The following is a 19789-nucleotide window of genomic DNA, read 5'->3' as shown; positions in this document are numbered from 1 at the left end:
TTTTTAAAAGGTTCCTTAATTTGCAAATTTCTGCATGAATCAAATTAGTAATGTCAAAGTATAAGAGGATACTTTTACTTTTATATATTTATTCTTTTAATTTTAAATATTTAATGACAAGTTTATTCTTTTCGTTTTAATTTTGGCCACCTTTCTGAATTTCTAAAGATACTTTTAATGCTTCACTTGGTTGTGTCTTAGGAAAATACTGGGTTGCAGAAGACTATTTGAAAGAAAGAGAAGAACATAAAAGTGCTGTCATTAAAATAGCAAAAAAAAAAAAAAACCAGTGCCTGAAGAATTCAGTTTAGAGACTTTTTCTCAAAAGCCAAATAGTATGCAGCATACTACAAATAACAAAATTGTAATTTCCTATTGAGTTGAGGGGTGCAATCTCTCCTTTGAGTCTGTGTGGAGAATTTGGGAAAAGTTCAATGGAGACAGAAGCAGAGTTGAAAACAGTACTCATGTTGGGGTTTACTTTCTGGTCATCTCTGGTGGAATGACACCAGAGGCATGTTAGGGAGGCTGTAGAAGTCATAACGTAGATCTGGGAAACCACAGGAAAGTCCTTTTCTCCTGATTCTAAGAGCTCTGTTGGCCACAATCCTATCAGAATTGCCTTAAATTTAACAAATTCCCAGATCACAACAGCTGGAAGGCAGACAGCTTAGCAATGGCCTAGGGAACTCATAGATAGGCCTGAAGGCTGTCTCATGTGGACCTGGTCACACCAATGTAGTGGTGGGATATTGAAGATTCCCAGACCCATGAGAGTAGGAAAGGGGTATGGCTGTGCTGAGACACTCAATAACTACACAGAGGGAGAGCAATGGATCTGGAGTTCTGGGAGAGTCCAGGTGACTGGAACACACAGACTCAGGCCATGGAGACACAGATTTTCCTGGCAGAAGATGACACATGATTCTCATGACCCCACACCTCAGGACTAGTGGCCAAGATGTTTTCAGGGGGAACCAGCAGATGACATGCTTCCACTTATGCAAGACATTACAAAAGCCACCCAGGTCACCATCTTCCCAAAGAAAAGCAAAGAAGAAGAATGGGAAAAAATCTTAATATAAGACAATGCTTACACAAAAATATATGCAGCTTTAAATATAGATTAACAACTTGTTCATCATGAGGGTTAGATTTTTCTGCCATCAGGGGAGGAAAGAGTGGCTGATGAGCATGTTGAATTCAGTAAAGGAAGAAGCAAAATTGCATTTATGTACATTTGAGTGTGAGTGTAAATTTTACACCTGACTTACACTTTTAGATTTTCAAGTAGAGAATTTGAAGTTATACTTCCATATAGAATTATAGATTAGGCTCACTATCAGATAAGGTAGACTGGAAAAATTTGTTTCATGTATTCATGTTTTTATTTCCTATAGAATATGGATTTTTCTAAATATTTTATAAATGTTTACCAGTTATACTTAGTATAAAACTACTAATTCTGCATTATAATTATGTTCCTCTAATGCTTTGAATTTTTTAATAAAATTTTGGTGATAAAACATTAAGATCTTGCTTCAAATTTTATTTCTCTCCATTGACACATACATGTGACCTGACGATGTGCAAGGCGGCGACTGCCCAAATCACTGGAGTGACTGTATGCAAAGACTTAAGTATTGACCATGCTCAAGCTGCTGTGTTTAGTTCACCTGGATTCTGATGGACTCTCTCCCAACCTCCCAACTGTGGCCGCTCTCCATCATTCTCTGTTAGTTCATTCATTTGGTTGTACAACTAGATAAGTAAAAACCACCTCCCTACAAGCACTGTAATCATTATGTATTGCAAACAAGTACTAATAAAAATTAAAAAGGAAAAGAAAACCATGGTGAAAAGGTGCAGTAGAAGACAACTGCTCAGCTCATGGCATTTGGGAAGCAGAGAACAGGGGAAGAAGCCAAGAAGGGGTTGGGGACCATATATACTTACAAAGCCACACCCAATGTCTCACCCAGACACTTGGAAGTGCACATTCCTGATTTCTTGGGCCCATCATGTCACCAGTCAGGATGAATCATCACAGAGAGCACAGGCTGCATGAAGTGACCAAGGTCCCCGTATACGGGAAATAGGACCTGCAAACCCAGCTGGTTTTCAGCCATCAGTGCAACCATACAGTGGTCACAGGCTTTCCAAACAAAATCTGACTCATCCACACAATTATTTTTGGACAATATTAATGAAAACATTTTATTTCAATTATAATTTTACAACTTTAGAAACGATTGTGAAAGTTAATTCCAGTTTGGGGGCACAAAACCCATTTACTAAGTAGTTGTTGAACCCTTACTTTCTATAAGCTGTGAATCAAGCCCTTGTGGTAGAATTAAAGATAAAACATGCATTGTCAGGGCTGGGGATTTAGCTCAGTTGTTCTGCCACCTGCCTCACAAGTGCAAGGTCCTGAATTTGATCCCTGGTACAAACAAAAACAAAACAAAAACAAAATCCATTGTCTCTTTTTTCTAGAAATGCAGGACCACTGCTAGACAAATCCATCTTCCAACAAACTGATGGAAGACAGAGTTTGGCTGGAAGGCAATGTAAAGGACATTCCCAGAAGCTGAGGAAACAAAAATTAGTTTGTTTGATGATACCCATACTAGCGACTTAAAGAGCAGGCAATCAAAAAATGTTAAGTTATAATAAAATTAGCAAGATGAATTTGAGCCATGTGACAAGGTCTTTATTGATTTGAGAAGAATGGAGAACTACTGAAGTACTTTCCCCAGAAAGATAATAATCATCTTTAGGAAAATGTGACTGATTAAATTGAGAGGGAAAACTGGAACTCAGGATGGTTATTTGGCCTCTCTTCAAGGCATGGAAGTCTGACGTGCTCATTGTAGATGTCATAGGTGATGGAACCCAGAGTCCAGAGGCCATTCTGCCCAGAGGTCAGTAAAACAAACTCACTCATTTCACTTCAGTCTCTGCCCAGAAGTGGCTTTTGCAACACAGCCTGTTCCTCCATCCCTGAACTCTTAGGCCCAGAACACTGATCTAACTTTTTCTTCTTCCCATACCATTATTAATATTATATTACATTATTTCTGTAATTATTCTATGATTTACCTACTTGTATTTTTTATTGCTTAGAGTTTGTCTCCTCTACAAGAATGAAAATACCACTAGGCTAGAAATCTTCATTCTCTCCATTGGCGTTTTCCAAGCACGTAAAAGGGTACATGACACATAGCAGATGTTAAATAAGCATTTGTTGAATATTGCTGTAGTTTGGGTCTTGACTGTCCCCCAAAGTCCAGTGTATTCAAGGCTGGGTCTCCAGGGTGGTGGTATCATGGAGAACTGTGGAACTTTTTGGAAATAGGGACGAGTGGGAGGTATGTAGGATATGAAGGTGTGTATTTGAAGGAAACAGAGGAATCTCAGGCTTTTCCTCTTTTCTCTCCCTCTCTGGGCATGAGATATGTGGGCTTGCTAACCTGAAACATCCATCTTCCAGGTTCTGCTGCCAGAGACTCAAAGCCAGGGCCACAATTGATCGTGGACCAAAACCCCAGAAGTATAAACTACAATATAATCTTCCCCCTTATAAAAAATTATCTTGGCTGTTCATTACAGTAGTGGAAAGTTGACTAATAAACATATTTTTAAAATATCTCCTTAAAAAGGCTTCTAAAAGACATATACAATATCCTTTTTTAATTATGTAATTCAAAGATTCATGATTCAAAAATAATAGACTCACAAGTATTTTTTTTTAAACTTGACCAAAAAAGAGCACTAGTAACTTTATTCTAAATCTGCTTTTGCCTTATTGTAGTTTTTGACAACTCTGTCTCTTTCTTTCCTGTTTTCTTTGTCTTATCAAATTGAATAGTATAACTTTTTTGATCTTAGGGGCCAAAATATCAGATATTAGATTGTAAAGTTTCATCACAGTTCATCTGGGACAGCATAGTCCATCTATAATCTGATGGAATTGTTTGGGTCATGAATGGCCAGCAACTGAATGCATCCCAGGAGAAGGCCTGCTTCGATGTTAAATGTATGAGGTACCAGAATCTGCCACTCTCTTCTTTGATCTATTCCTCTTCTTTGGTCTAGTATCTGTTGTCTCTCTTTAATCTTTAATATTTTCTTCAATGAAAATGATTTAATTCCTCCTTTACTGGCTTGTTCTCTACCCTTGTTTCAATTTGGAATCTTTATGGTCTGAAGATTCTTCTTTCTGACTATCTTAAATTTCTAATATTTTTGACATTTCTCAAAATACGGTGAACATTTTTCTCAATTTTGCTGGTACTTTCCATTATGTAATGGAAGGGCCAAACTTTTGTCTTCTTTATCCACATTTGAAACATGCACTGCATAGAGGTCATTGAGCAGGTGGGAAGTCTTGGGCCTTTGCAATGCAAGGGGAGGCTTAGGGATTTTTCAGTATTAAAAATAAAACTGAAAAAAATTAAAAATTCCAATTTTCTGGTGAAATCTCTTAATTTTTAAATATTGGTCTCAATTCAAGTGATTTTTTGAAAAGAAGAAAATCATTATATAGGCTAGTTGAAATCCTGGCAGAATAAACCTTGCCAAAAGGTCACCGTATTGTAACTTGAACTCTTCTGTCTGACTTGATCAATGACTCAGATTTGCAACATTTTTAGAACTTCTGAGCTTTGTAATTGTAATATGCTTATGATGCACATATTTTACTTTTCTCTCTACTTTGAAATCATAGATTGATAGAAGGTGATTGGTTTTGTTTTTTACCAAATATTTTTGTCTTCCTCTTATCTAACTGTTCACAAGTTCCCAGTGTTCCCTTATTTCTACATAAGAATTGTCCTATCTTTGGCTGTGGACAAAGAATGGGCAACACCTTACCCAGACACATCTTGTACTGAGTACAAGGAACATTTGTCTTAATAGATTTCCTCCTTAATAGGGTCCTAAGTGAATGAACTCCCTTGCCTCATTCATGATCTTGGCTCCTACCCAATTTTCTAGGTGCACAGCCCTGCCGGATCTCTTGCTTTGGGTTCTGATCCAAACCTAACAGTTGACCCTTCAGTCTCATCTTAATTTAGCCTCTGTATTTCAAACCCTCAGCACTCTCCCTCAGATAAGGTTTTATTTTAGTAATAGTAGCCACAGCATTCACTGATTTTCTTTGCTTGAGTACCATGCTAAGAACTTAATTTCTTTATTTTTTTCTCTAACCTTTGAATCACATACTACTATTTGCTCCATTTTACTGCTAAAAATAATAATGGGATAGAAAGTGTTAGCAGCTTGACAGGGGTCTCCCACCCATGAAGCAGAGAAGCTAGAATTTCCCATCCTTCAATTCAGAGCCCTATCTCTTATTATTTTTAGACTTTTCTATTTGTGGATTAATTGAACAAAATACTCAATGAAACAGATGCCACACTAAGGTGACAAACTTTTCCCGGTTTTCTTAAAAGTGAATGTGGTGGTTAAACTTCACTGTGCCACCTTGATTGGCTTAGCAGCCACTTAGGGGATTAGTAAAGCATACTCTTGGTGTATCTGTGTGAGCCATGACCTTAGGATCTATATCTGCTACCTGTCCTCTACCTCTTAAACCCTGTTCTTCTGTTCTGCTTCCTAGGTACCATGGACTAAGCTTCTTTGCTTTCCACACCTCTCCACCATGATATCTCTGCCTGGGAACAAATTGGCCATGAACTGAATCCTCTGAAACTGTGAGACAAATTAAGCCTCTCTTCTTTTAAGTTGTGAATTGGGTATCATGACACAGAAAAGAGAGAGAGATGGCCAAACCACTGCCTCATGTTTGATAACTAAAATTTCACAGCCCCAGTACCCTGCCAGTCCTGGAAAGTCTGGCACAGTTTGCCCCATTGTCTTAACTTCCAAAGCAAGTTAATTAGTCTATGCTGTTTGAAGAACATGGTGCTGCTCTTGAAGTGAAGAAAAGAAAAGGTAGGAAGATAAAGCAGCAGGACCACCAGTGTGTTCTCCACAGTATAAATCAGCCCCTCCAGGTTTCTCTGATAGGCCAACGCTATGTTCTCAATCTATTATCAGGTTTTCCACCATGAGATGTATTCAGGCTATCAATTTTATTATTGTTATTTTTTATTATTGTTCCTAGTCCAATTCAGATCAACTGCAAGGCCTATGGTTTCTTTTTCCTAAATAGGCATCTTTTCACTGACTTCACAGACATCAGGTGCTGGCACAATCTGATTGGCCTAACACATGTTATATGTTTTTTGTCTGAATGAATTTAGAATATTTTACCCATGTTCTGTGGCCACAACATCGATCTTATACATTTCCATGCTTAATCAAGGAGTTCAGTGGAATCCCTAACTTCAATGTCCCCCACATATCCAGGTAAGAGGGACTTTTGCTGGGTAACTGGCATTCATTACTGGCCTCCTTAATGGACAAGGTGCTTGTGGGCCCAGCAGACTTGATCACAAAGCTCCTACCCACTTTCAGACAATGACCTTCCCAACAGCACATCAAGAATTACCTTGAGAGTCTAGACTATTCTCTTCCCTCATCAGTGTGTCTGGGGGCTGGCTGAGGGGCAGCTGTTCCTCGCATGAACAGAGTTTGGCTTGTGGGGTGTGACTGTGAAGGTATATTTGTAGAGCTAGGAAAGTAGAACATATTTCATGCAATGGTTCATTAGCCTGAGTTGTAACTCCTTAAGTATTTAGATTTATGTCATGTTGTTCTCCATTTGTCCTACTACTACAGGCCAAATGAGTGTACAGGTGGATTCTGGCTAACTTTACATTATTTTATTAATGATTAAAGTAATTTAGCCCAAATGTCTTATTGGCCACTTCCAAGAAAAGTAGCAGGCTCATTACACCATACTACCATCCCCCTGATGGAAACATATAAAACTAGAAAACACATTATCACTTAATCCTTTAGTTCATGTTAATAGAAACAATAATTTCTTTTTGGAATAATACAGACATTGAAAGATTCTTTCCGTAACATTCCATATAATTGGTTTACTTTTAACATATATTAAGAGGAATACTAATACCTTATTTCACTATTATAAAACTTGAGAAAATATAAAGTCAGTGGGTCAACAAATTTTAACCATCTTACATTGAAAATTAGAAAGAAATAAGGAACTACATAAGGCGTTTTCAGGTCATGTATACAGGCAGAGCTTAGAACCAACTTCTAAATCTGTGGTTATATCTCCAGGGACTGATCCTTCCCCCTGGAGAAAGAGGAAGCTTGGTCCCATGCAGGATGTCTGGCCAAAGGGCCACCACTGTGGGCTCACAACCTATTTCTGTTACCAGGTAGCTACAGAGGAATAGAGATTGGAGATATTTTCTATTTTATTGTGTGTTGTGTTTTAATTTTTAATGGAAGAGTTCATAACCTCTTTTACAGAGCTGGTTTAGGAGTTAAACAAAAACCAAAAATGCTACAATAATAGGAAATTTTGCCTCCTTTTTTCATCTACTTGTTTTCTGTTTATTTTATTTTCTTTAGCTTATTCTTATCTATCTAGATCCTCTATTTTAACCTTGCAACTGAGTTTCCAAAGAAAAAAAGGATAGGTGACTGTTATACTACCACATAGTCTTGAAAATAGTTTCCATAGTGATCTGTAATTATTTTGATCACCAAATAAATAATTTTAGGAGGTTCAGCCACCCATGCCTGTATCATAAGAGAAGTGTCCACCAGGCATGTGAAGCATCAAGGTAACTTCTGAGCATGGAGAACCACTGGGAACTCCTTATGGGGAGGAAAGTAGGGCTTGGATAGATAGTGATTGTCATTCACACAAAGAGAATTCATTCTCCGACTGAACACATATTCACTGAGTGCAATTTCTGTGCCAGATACAATTCTATAGAAATAAAGAAAATTTCTATAGAAAAAAGAAAAATTCAACCTTTATGATGAGCTTTTATTCTGTCTGCAATGCAGATGATGAGACAGTAAAAATTTTTAAAGTAAATTTAGTTATATATTATAAAGCATCAAGTGTTTTGAAAATATACTTTGAATAAAGGTAAGTCAGAGCATACAATTTTAGAAGCAGATATGTAAGAACTGTATTGTAAATCATTCAGTATCCCTAAAATACTTTTTTGTACATTTTATAAAATTCAGGAAGTTTAGAGAGGACATATAGTGACAAGCAGAGCTTCTGTTTTATTATACTCCACCCTCTGAGTTTCTATCTCACCAATCACTGTGGTATTCCTCAAAAATTTTTCTGTGTGTATACATGCTTCAGAATTTATGCATTCTCTTGTTTCTTAAAATGCATACCATTTACACTGCACTACATAATGATTTCTCTTTTTATTGAACATTTATTGCAAGTGGTTGTATATGAGAGCACAGGGGTTTGTCTCATTGTTTTTAATGAATAAGGTATACTTTTATAAATGTTCGTCAGGGATTCCCACACCAGGTGAGTTCAAAGCTTCAGTCTAGGTCTAATGAGCTGGTAAAGACAGAGCCGTTGTTGTTAGATTCAGGCAGTTTTTGGCTTATATAAACAGTAAAGAAAACAAGACCCAAATACTACAGCCACCTGTGGCCCTATGCCACCCACCAAAAAGCCTGACTTCTAAGCAAAATGAGTCAGAAGACCACAATATGAGCTATGAAATTTTCATTTCTGAGGACCTAAATGCAGCTTGCAGGGAAATATAAACTGCAGCTCTGTTCTCAGAGGATAAGGCGAAAACCCACTTCACAGTGGTCTGGGAGGTGGTAGAAACCTGCCTCAGGGGTAGAGAGCACAGTGGGACAGGACCTCAGGGTAGATCCTTGGGGGTCTCCACCCTCTAGTTCCCTAGGAGGACCGCCAGGCAAACTGCCAGTGCAGATCAGCTGTGGTGAGAGCTTCTGGCTATGTGACTGTGGGGACACTGCAAGGTCACCAGGAACTGTGTTGGAGCTGTTCTAATGAGGGCTGAGCTATTTGTCATCATTCTTTGTCTATGGACTTTGGGGTGATTTTCCATCTTTTACCATTCCTAGCATATACCCTTGTATACACATTTGCTTATAATTTTAAGGTAAATTGCCAGAAACAGAATGTCAAAATGGAAAAACATTTGTTTCTAATTTTGAGTATTATCTTTCCTTAAATATTATATTAACTACAATGCCAACAACACTGTGTGACATAATTCTCATTTCTTCATATTTGTACCAGCATAGCATATTATCAAGTACTGATTTTTGCAATCTAAACTAAAAATATCATTGAAATATGAATTGGCATTTTGGTATTATTGTTATTACTATTATTATTATTATTTTGTAATGAGTGAGGTTGAACATCTTTATATATATATAAATCTTATATATTTTTTGTTTATTCAATTTCTTTCCCTATACCTTTAACTTTTCAATGATTTATAGGTTCTTTACATTTATTAAAAAAAATTACATTTTCAAGTTAATTGGTTAAGGGTAATGTCATTAAACATGTATATTTTATGGAAGGTCAAGTTGTGTGTTTTTAAAAAAATTTTATATCAACAGAATTTTTCATATAATTGATCTTCAGATTTCTGCAATTTGTCATACTTAAAAGGACCGCAAACATTTTTAAATTACAAAATTATTTTTCAAGGTCTATAAATTTAGATTTGAAAATATATAAATACCACATGTGTATTTTTAAATGTTTAGGATTTCATCTGAGTCTAGTTTGAGGTTGTGGTTGTTTAGTTTAAAATAAGAATTTTCATTAAAATATATTTTGTTTTTTATAAAATATCTTTCTTGCATATATTCTAAAAATGTCTTTAAGAGTTTGGGGGTATATAAAATGGAGGTATAAAACAGCACGATTGAAAAGAATTATTGGATTTACACCAATGTCAGAAGATGGAAGACAAGTCAACTGCCACTGTCTTCTCAAAGCCTTTGGAGAAGTCACATGGGTTAAATGATGTCAACCAGAAAGACATCCAATAGTAAGTGAAGGGTCTATATTCTTTCTGCTTCTTATCCTTATGACAGAAGATTCTATGAGCCTTTGTCTATATTGCCTTCTGGGCTTAAAGAAAAGCAGACACCTGCAAACATTGTACTGTGGACAAGGCCATGATAGGTATCTCATAGAAACTCATCTTGCCACTTGATTAATGACCTTAAAGTCATCTCAGATGAGAAATGACAACTACCACATTTTCTTACCAAATAGTACCACATCCAGATAATATTGGAAAAGAAATATAGGTTTGCATAACATAATTTGATGGAAGACAGCTCTCTATTCACAAGACATGCTCTGACAAGGGCTCTTTGGCACACTCAGAAACATGAACTCCATCTTTCTTCCAGGTAGCAATATGTAGGCCTCATGTGTGCACAGGTGCTCATCACAGAAAATAAGCCAATAACTTGGGTCCTGATCAATAGATAACATTGTCATAAAATATGTCTTAGATTTGCATGTCTTAGATTTGGATGTCTTATTGAGCTCTGTTCCTTTCCACAGAGGTGCTGAATTTGCTATTTAGTAAATGAAGTTGGGACATTTCATTTCCCATGTTTGTACAACTAGTTAGTGGTAGAGCAGTGATTAGAACATGGGATCACCCAATATACCCCTGTGCTCTTTTTTCTCTACGTGTCCCCTGAGGTGAATCTTGAAGGCTAGAGACTTCTCCCAACACACAACCCTTGTTCCTTGTCTTTCAGTTTGGCTATTGTCTCCCTTTCTATTATAGTGGACCCTCTAGTTATGACCCACCTGATGTACAAACAACTTGGTTATGACTGGAATTTTAGTTTTAACTTACAACCAAAGTTTTGAGTTATGACCCAAAGGCTGGCTGCTTGTGCTTCCAGATGGTCTCAGTTACAGATTTAACCCTTAAAGAGTTCTGGAAGGAACATTACAGCATCCTTTCCAGTGTGGGGTTAATTGAGAAATCCTGGGCCAGTGTCTCTCTAAGGACATTTAGATCTTTGTTGAAGAAAGTTTGGCCTAAAATTATACAAGAGAGAAACTTTGAAAGCAATTGACCACCTTGAGTTACAATCAGCTCTCAGGAATGAATTGAGTTCGCAAGTCAAAGGTCCACTGTGTATTGAACCTGTGTCCTTTTATGGTCATTGGAGTGACCTAGCAGCACAGCTGGAAGGGGCTTGAATCCCCTAGAGCAGAAGTTGCTTGAGAGGAACACTTAAAGGTGCTTTCTTGTTGGGAGGATTTTATAAGGCATCAAGACATTTATGAACACCCTGAAGAAAGTGGCTCAATATTCATAAATTAAGTGACATCATTTTATTTCCTTGGACATTATCCTTGTGTTTCCTTGGACATTAGTGAGAAAGGAGGAGTGGTGGGAGAAATAGTGAGACTGCACAGTGAAATTATGTGCTTTTTATTGTTGTTATCTTCAAGTTTCTAAAGACTTTTCTCTGCTTTGAAGTAGTTCTATATAGTGTGTTCTCTTTGTGTTTTCAATCAATTAAACAAGTTGACAAAGGAGAATGATGGATATTCAAAGACTTTCAGTTTTCCACAACTCAAAAATATCTACTTGGCATCTTGCATTCATGAGTCACACAGTGACAATTTCTCTTTTGAAGTTCAGTAAAGGCATATGTTATCCACAATGAACTGCACTAAGGTTAGGATCAAAAGAAGAGATATTTTTTAGAGTTCATGATAGTGATTGGATAAAAGAGGCTTGCTCTTTCTTTTTCAGTTATTCATCTCCACCTGCACTGGTCTATTATTTCTTCCTCAGGTGAATAAAATCGTCTCCTAGCGGGGTTTGCTGCCCTCCATTTGTCAATGTCTTCCTGCAAGTCCAAGCCACATACAACGTTCACAGTGACTACTATAAGATAGGGATTCTCAGATACTAGGGATCACTGGGGTCCCCCAAAGAATATCTAAGCACATATAGCTGTGCCCTCTCTCAGAGGTTTTATGTAGTAGGTCTGGATGGGACCTGAACATATTTATTTTAACAAATTTTCTGGGGTTGCTAATTGCACTGGCCTCTGAATCAAACATTTAGAATTGTTAGCCTAAAACATAAAACTATCTATGTCATTGTGCTGTGAAACATGCTTCAGAAGTCCTTTGTTCTCCATAATTTAAATCCCTTAACTCCCTCACGTGACCCTGCAACACTTTGTCCTTGACTAGTTCTTCTGTCTTATCTCACTGTCCCCTGCCTCAGTGGTGTGGTGATAAAGTTTAAAAAATGGCTGTTGAAGGTAGGTGCAGACATGTGCAAAGACACGTACATATGTGTGTAGAAGTCTAAGATTATTCTGGTATAATCAATTCATAGCAAACAATTTACAAATAGTACATTAGATGATAACCTTTATTATAAATTTCATCCAGCCAGTTGATTCTCATAGGATAATTTTGTTGATTTTTAAAAATAAAATCTTTCTTCTGTGATCACATACAATCTCTATCACATATTACATTCCTTTTTCTACAGGCCTTAAAAAATATAAAAATTAGTGTTAAACCACAGGTTATGGGAAAATAAGATTCAAGTCATACAAGTCTAGACAACCTAAGAGACAATTAACCAAACCCTAATTTGTATGTTTTTCAGAATCTTTGGGATAAAAATTTCTACTCTGGAAGATTTCAAACTATCTAAGCAGAGGTACTGAATGTAGGATTGGGGAGACATTTGCTATTTCAGCTCAATATAGGGTATTTCCACTGCATAGGTAGAAAAGTTATAAAAAATAATGTAAGAGAAGATATAGATAGATTATACACAGTTATCACATAGTGAAATATTCAGAAATGGATGAAATTAGTGTGTCTAAAAGTATTTTATTTCATTGCAAGTTTATGTCACTTAACTTTGAATGATGGTTATATGTAAGAGGTGCTCACAAAGTCCATGAACATCTAGCACCCAGCCCTCAGGACCTGAGCTGACTCCAACACACCACTGCCAGCCCATTTTACTGAACCCAACACATGGAGAATCATTTGGCTTTCCCTTCACTGTGCCCTCAGACACCTTTCCCACCATTGGCATCACGACCATAGTATCCTTCTTTCAAGGCTTACCAGTGCCTGCTGACAGAAGACTCTGCCATTCCCTAGGCTGACCCCAGTGGCCTCCCCTATCTCCCTCAGTGCTCAGGGCTGCTCTCCACTGTCCCATTCTTCAGGGACTTATTTTGGCATTAGTCTATCTCAAGGACTTGCCCTTCCTCAGCTCTGAGGCCATCACAAAGCCTGGTATACATAAGAGGAAAATAGAAACTGTACTACCTGCAAAGCTGGGTAAATCTTGGCTGGAAATTAGCACAGCTCTGTGCAACCTTCTTTGTATTGTAGAGCTGGTGCATTGCTCTTGGCCTCTTCTACAAAACAGTGAGGAAGAAACAGCTCTCCATTTGTATTAGTAAAAGCCTACATCAGAATGAAGGTAAAGGACTCTGCTGGTATTGTAGAATTTAGATGCCTGCAGATTTTGTTTATATTATGGATATCTTTCATTACCACAGCTAACTGAAGTTGTTTTTAAAGAGAAAATGACTATATATAACCAACAGACTCAATGCTGACACAGGCAGGCTGCAAGCACATGTACATACACACAAACACACACACACATACACACACACCCAGACGCATATGCACAGGTATAGGCACAGTAAACAGAATTGAAGGCCTGAGTGTCGAGCACATGATAAACTGGAACTTTCTGGATGACTCCAGCTACCAGCAGGCCATCTCTGCACCTCTCTTCTCAGGTGCTTCTGCTTGGACTCCTCCCTTTGTAGGGTGTCTGGCACGGACAGAGGGAGATAAGTCTATAAGTCTCAGGGCCAGAGGCATGATTCTCCATTCCTTGGGGCCTCACATCTCCTAGTGGCTGTGTTTTCTGAATTTTCTCAGAGCTCTTAAGCAAAGGACCTGGGGACATGCGGCTGCAGTGGACTCACCTCATAATCAATGTCCAGGGCATCTGCCTCGCCCTTGGTCCGGAAGTGCTGCGTGTGTTTGTCCACGGTGAAGTTCACCTGCTTGCCCACGCGCTCGATGAGCACCGAGTGCCAGTGCTGGTCGTCCAGAAGGCTGCCCAGGGTGGCTGAGGGTGGGCTGCTGCTGAGCCGCGCTTTGCTGTCATCTGAGAGGAAAGAGGAGGCGGATGGCATCTGTGCCCAAGGACAGCTTTGAGCACTAAAGCGTTCCTTAGAGCTAGGCCTGCTTCCTCTATCCTAAAGAGTAAGGAACCCTGATCTCTCCAGCCCACACTGTGCTGGACTTGTGAATCAGTAACAGGCTTTGTTCACAAAATTCCAGGACTGAATTTTAATTCAAATGATACGCATACTCTCACGGAGGAAATTGAATGTTTCCTGGACTTAAACAGTTACATAATGAAAGGAACTATATCCTAATGGCCTCATGAATCAGACTGAAAAGCAAAGTTTTTTACTTTTAGGAAAATGTGCATAGTCTTTGAATTTGAGTGTTTCTTGAATGGAGAAAACAGATCTTGAGATGTGAAGAGGAGGAAGAATAAACCTGGGATAAATCTGGGGAGACAATGGGCCTGCTGAGCTAGAGAATTTTGCAGGTGAAGGCAAAGGTGAGGAGACTCCATTCTCTTTAGCTTTGTCAGAAGCTTATTACATGGATGATACTGAAATGGGGAATTTGCAGCCTCTATTTTAACACTTCAAGGGAAATTATCACCTATTTTTTGCATGTAAAGAATCTGAGGCTCAGTGAGGTTAAGCACACATGCATAAGAGGTGCAGCTGGAATGTAAACCTAGTTCTGCTTCGACCATTTTTACTCTGATTAAAGCTACAGATTGTGATACAGTTCCTCTGTGTAGACAATTCAACCTACGTGGAGTTTGGGACATTCCCTCTAGGAGGGACACTCAGGTGGAAATTAATTCTCAATTCAGACCTCTCCTCCTCCTCCACGTTTATGACAGTCCCTACCTGTAGTTTCCATGGAAAAAATAACAGCTTCCTCCTTCTGCAGAATTTGCCTCACCCATAGCAAAATGAACAACTCAATACAAATTATCATTGCTGATAAATGAATGTTCAGCTGTGGTATATCTTATGCATTCAGCTAAAAGTCTCTCTCCTCTAGCCTGCCATGTGTTTTCACAGCACAGTGTAGCAGCCTGTTCAGCAGTGACATTCAGAGGGTAGGAGCTGCCTGCTGACTCCCACCTACATTATGGCCCTGAGATGCTTTTCTCCCACCGAAGAACTCTGAGCTGCTTCATACAGGGGTGCAAGTGGGGAAGTCACATTCTTCGTGATTGGAAGTAGAGAGCTGGTGCTTTAACACCTGACCCTATTTGGTCACTTTATTAGTTGTTTCACAACTAATCAACTAGTACGTATTTTCCTTTTCTTTCTCTCCCTCTCTCCTCCTTCTATGAACATATGTTGTAATCTACCTGTGCTGGTCACAGTGATAGGATATATAAAGGAGATATAGAATTAAAAGGTGTGCAGCTCCCTCTGAGGGTCTTAGCATGGAACTCGAAACAAATAAATCTGTCCCAAGTGTCTGGTGGTACCCAGCAGTCTGCATGGGGAGCTGTGGACATGTGACATGGGTGAGCTCAGACTGCGAGAGAAGCTGGAAGCATCCTAACACTACAGTTGGCTGGAGCAGGCTCGCATCATCCAGGGCTTTTTGAGCAAGGTTACTGAGTTTGCATTTTCTCTTTAAGGAACAGGAGCCATGGATGTGCTGGTAAACCTGAGTTCAGATTAACACTGGAGAAAGGTTATTTGGGCAGCAAAATGAGAATTTGCTTCTCAAAGCCCCACTGTTTTCTTAAAGTTTGTACCTATTCATTATCCTGCCAGGGACTCCTCAGAGTCTTTTTAAAACAGTCTTCCATCCAAAATAGGGTCTAGATCTAAAATTTTGCCTGATAGGTTAAAAGAAATTGTTTTTGAGCAATTTCAAAATGTATTGCTCTTGATACATATAAAGTTGATAATCTTTACATTGTTTTCCTTGTCTATGAACTGAGTCTTAGCTTTTGCCCATTTATTTTTTGATCAATTCATATTTAGCCAATTGTCTATAATATGAATTTCACAATATCTTTTTTGTTCATTTGATTTTTGATTATGCCCTTTTTGTCTGTTTATTTACCACCTACATATTTTTGTGTTGAAAAAGCCATCATTTCCTTTTTTATGGCATCTGAATTTGTGATATAATTTAAAAGGTAATCCCCTTTGTGAGATCAGAAGAATTTACCCAAGGTTTCTTTAATTTCATTTCACTTGGTATGGCTTCTAGTGTATGGCATAAAGCACTGTTCTATTTTCTGTTTTTAGATGATTATCAAAATCATCTCAGATCTACTCCTTTTAAATCCCTGAGTGGTTATTTTAAGGTAACAAGGTACCACAGGGAGAAACTACTAAGCTGGTTGAGTGAGTTTGTTACGTTGAAGAGTTCAGTCTACTCTTAGCAGATTTTTAGATCCTGATCCTTCAGTAGTAAATTTTCAGGCTGGTTGTTGCCACCACATTCTCAGTGTATCCACAGCCATAGTCTTGATCACCACATGAACCAGCTAATGTGATGTGGGAAGCCAAGCACACTGGGAGCCTCATACTCACTCTCGAGTCTAAAGTCAGCCCTTCCACTCCTCTGTCCTAACTCTGCCTCAGAAAGTTGGTGACTATCTTTCCATCCAACAGTTCTTTCTGCTCCTCATGATTTTTAAGGTTTTAGGGGGGAAATGCACATCTTTTTAGATAAATGGTGCCTACTTCTTGCTCATTGAATTTAATGAAACTATAAATATTAGTTAACATACATCATTTTATGCACTGTGGCTCATGAAATTTTTATGACTGCATAAAGCAATTTGTTGACCTTGCCTCAAAACTGGATTAATTTTGCTCTTTGTTTTTTTTGTTCATTTACTTAACCAATGTTTTCATTGCTAAAAGATAATGCAAAATTCAATTCCATCAATCTTTTAGAAAAGTATATGTCTAGAAATATTGAAGAAATTTTTAAAAATTATAATAGTTTACCTAGTCATCATTTTCTGGAAATCTATCCTAATAAAACAAGTTGAAATGTGGTGAAAAATTTAAATGGCTGGTGATTTAAAAATTGGAAATGATGTCCAGTGATTTGGAAAAAGGAAAAAAGTGCATTGAATACACTTAGAACCATCAGATAGAATATTATGTAGCTATCAAAATGTCATTTAAGTCCTTATATCATTTAAAAATGTACTCATTAATGATTGTTCTTTCTTATAGAATAAAAAGTGAAAATAAATAAAATGCTTCATAATTTATAATCTGATTTAAAATATATGGAAGCAGAATAGGAAAATATAGACAATATAGATATGAAAAAGGTGTAGATAAACACTATGAGCAGATAAAATTTAAGAATGCATTTAGCCAAATATTAATTTTTCCCTAAATTGTAGAATGAATATGACTAATTTTAATAATGGGAAAAGATAAATTTCATTAAAAACATAACCCTCAACCTCCATAGCTGATTCATTGAAAAACATGTATCAGTGATACTTAAATTGTTGAATATCTCCTGAATTCCAAGTTATTTTTCTCAGTGCTGGTAATCAAACCCAGGCTTTGCACATGCTAGGAAACATTCTACCACTGTGCTATACCCTCAGCTTCCAATTTACTTTTTTGGGGTCCCCCCCACCAGGGATCTAACTCAGGACCTTGCGTTTGCATGGCAGGCACCAGAACTACTGAGCTAAATCCCCACCCACAACAATTTACTTTTTAATTAATCAAAAAGTAGAAGACATGAAAGAAACTTGTTCCCCCACACCCATTCTTGGTAATGCTTAGAAATCTTGCATTACTAGAAGTTAGTTCATTTAAATTATTAAGCAAACAAAATATCTGCTATTCACAAAGCAGGATCTTCACAATTTTTTATGAAGAAAAATGAATAACAATACTCATGAATGTTTTATTTTACCTAGAAATATTCATCATTAGAAATTATTAGAAAGACTTAATTCTCAGGACATTATCAAACTTTTAGAATATCTATTTCAGGTTTTATCTCATGGCTCTTCAGGTTCAATTACTTAGTTTTAACTAGTTTCCAATTTATTAAGCCAAGATTAAAAAAAAAGTCTTAATGGGTAATTGTGAAGGACAAAAATAATAAAAGAATAGACCAGGTAATTTTTGGTCCAGAAACATAAGGAAAAACTTCTAATTAAATAAAAATTTGTTTTCACTTGGTTTAAAATATAGTTAAAACAAAGTGACATAAGTACATCTAAGACCTTATAACACTTTATATAAACATGTGAGATGACTACATTTTCAGCTTCATGTTATTTGTCTCCTTCTCCTCAGCCTGTTTGTGGATAAACATGGTAGTCTCTGCCCTCTTGCTTAAAACTAACATTTTCGGGAAAAGGCCTCATATTGCGCTATTTTCACCCAGATGCCTTGTTCAGTTACATCTTAATCTGATCTTAACAATTCAAACTTTCCTGTCATGTGAATTTAAGACAGCCTGCACAAAGCGGGTGAGCACTCTTTATCTAAGGGAGTATTTTGGTAAAAATGTCATTCCTGGGACGGGATTGATTTCCTGTTGATAAAACAGGTTGCTGGCTATGCAGTTCTCTAGGCCTTGTTTCATATGACTTTCAGAATTGACCCTCCCAGCTTTAATGTGTCAGATTATCAATACTGGTATACATATGTATGTATCAAGCTTCTCACATGAGGAAAACATTTTTATATATGTTGTTTAAATTATTCCTGAACATAGCTCTGCGAAAATGTCAGTCTGAGAGAAGCCACAAGATTTACCCAAAGACACAAAGAATTAGTGTCATCATTTAATTCTATCTGACTGCAAAAGCAATATTCTCTCCACTGCTTCCTCTAGGAAAAAATTGTGTTCTCATTCTTCCTCATCCCTCACGTTGTGATAATTGCTCCTCACCATACAAACATGTAAGCTGCATTGCTTAGTCAGAATGGAGAGTGCCAGAAAAGAATGAGATGAATTGGAAGGCAAAGAGTTGTGGCAAAGGACTGTGGGACAAATACAGTCGGGATAACAGGATACAGAATGAGAATGCAAATTTCATCTCTGTAGGTTAACCAGTCCAGAAAGACAGCACTATGCCCTTGTATGATTATACACAAGATGCAGTGCATGAATGGTCTCTTGATTACCCACATGAGACCTTTGAACAAAATAACCAGGAAGCAAGGTGATTCCAGGGGTCTGATTCTCAAACCAGGACTCATCTCTATGTATTACTAAAGCCGTGAAATATAAGTCCTTTGCTGTTAGGAGATTTCTTAATATTAATGAATAAAAATAGTTTTCAGATTTGGGAGTTGTTCAATTCTGACCTTTAATTTGTATCCATATTTTGTGATATTACTTCTTTACAAAAATGTTGTCTTAATGTGTTTATGTTATATGTTTCTGATAATGGATAGTTACTGTATTTTTATTTAATATCCAAAGCTAAATGACAAGTAGAAGTAAATATTTTACTAGACTGGTATTTCCTTAAAAATAAAGACTGGAAGGTGTGTGTAGAGGCTTACATCTGTAATCCCAGCTGCTAGAGAGTCCTAGGAATGAGGACTGTGGGTATAAGGCCAGCCTGGACACCTGAGTGAGACCCTGTCTCAAATGAAGACAGGAGAAGGGCTGGAGATGTAGCACAGTGGTAAAGCACTTGCCTGGCATATGTAAAGCCATGACTTCCACTCCCAGAACTCCCCCCAAAAG

The 19789-nt window shown here is 37.6% G+C and overlaps 1 protein-coding gene across 5 annotated transcripts in view; it reads right to left on the bottom strand.

The window, feature by feature from the left end:
* Cntnap5 (contactin associated protein family member 5) overlaps positions 1 to 19789 on the bottom strand; it is an 874588-nt gene that overhangs the window by 449615 nt on the left and 405184 nt on the right. For all 5 annotated transcript variants that reach the window (XM_087198285.1, XM_021236419.2, XM_021236420.2 and 2 more), the window contains one exon: positions 13954 to 14138. In XM_087198285.1, the coding sequence (XP_087054411.1) occupies positions 13954 to 14138 (185 nt within the window). The remainder of the gene's footprint in view (positions 1 to 13953; positions 14139 to 19789) is intronic.

The sequence above is a fragment of the Heterocephalus glaber genome, unplaced genomic scaffold, assembly GCF_053883595.1.
Source record: "Heterocephalus glaber isolate CG9 unplaced genomic scaffold, H.glaber_assembly_v1.0 deba00000347, whole genome shotgun sequence".
Lineage (NCBI taxonomy): Eukaryota > Metazoa > Chordata > Mammalia > Rodentia > Bathyergidae > Heterocephalus > Heterocephalus glaber.
This window is presented reverse-complemented; position numbering and strand designations above follow the sequence as displayed.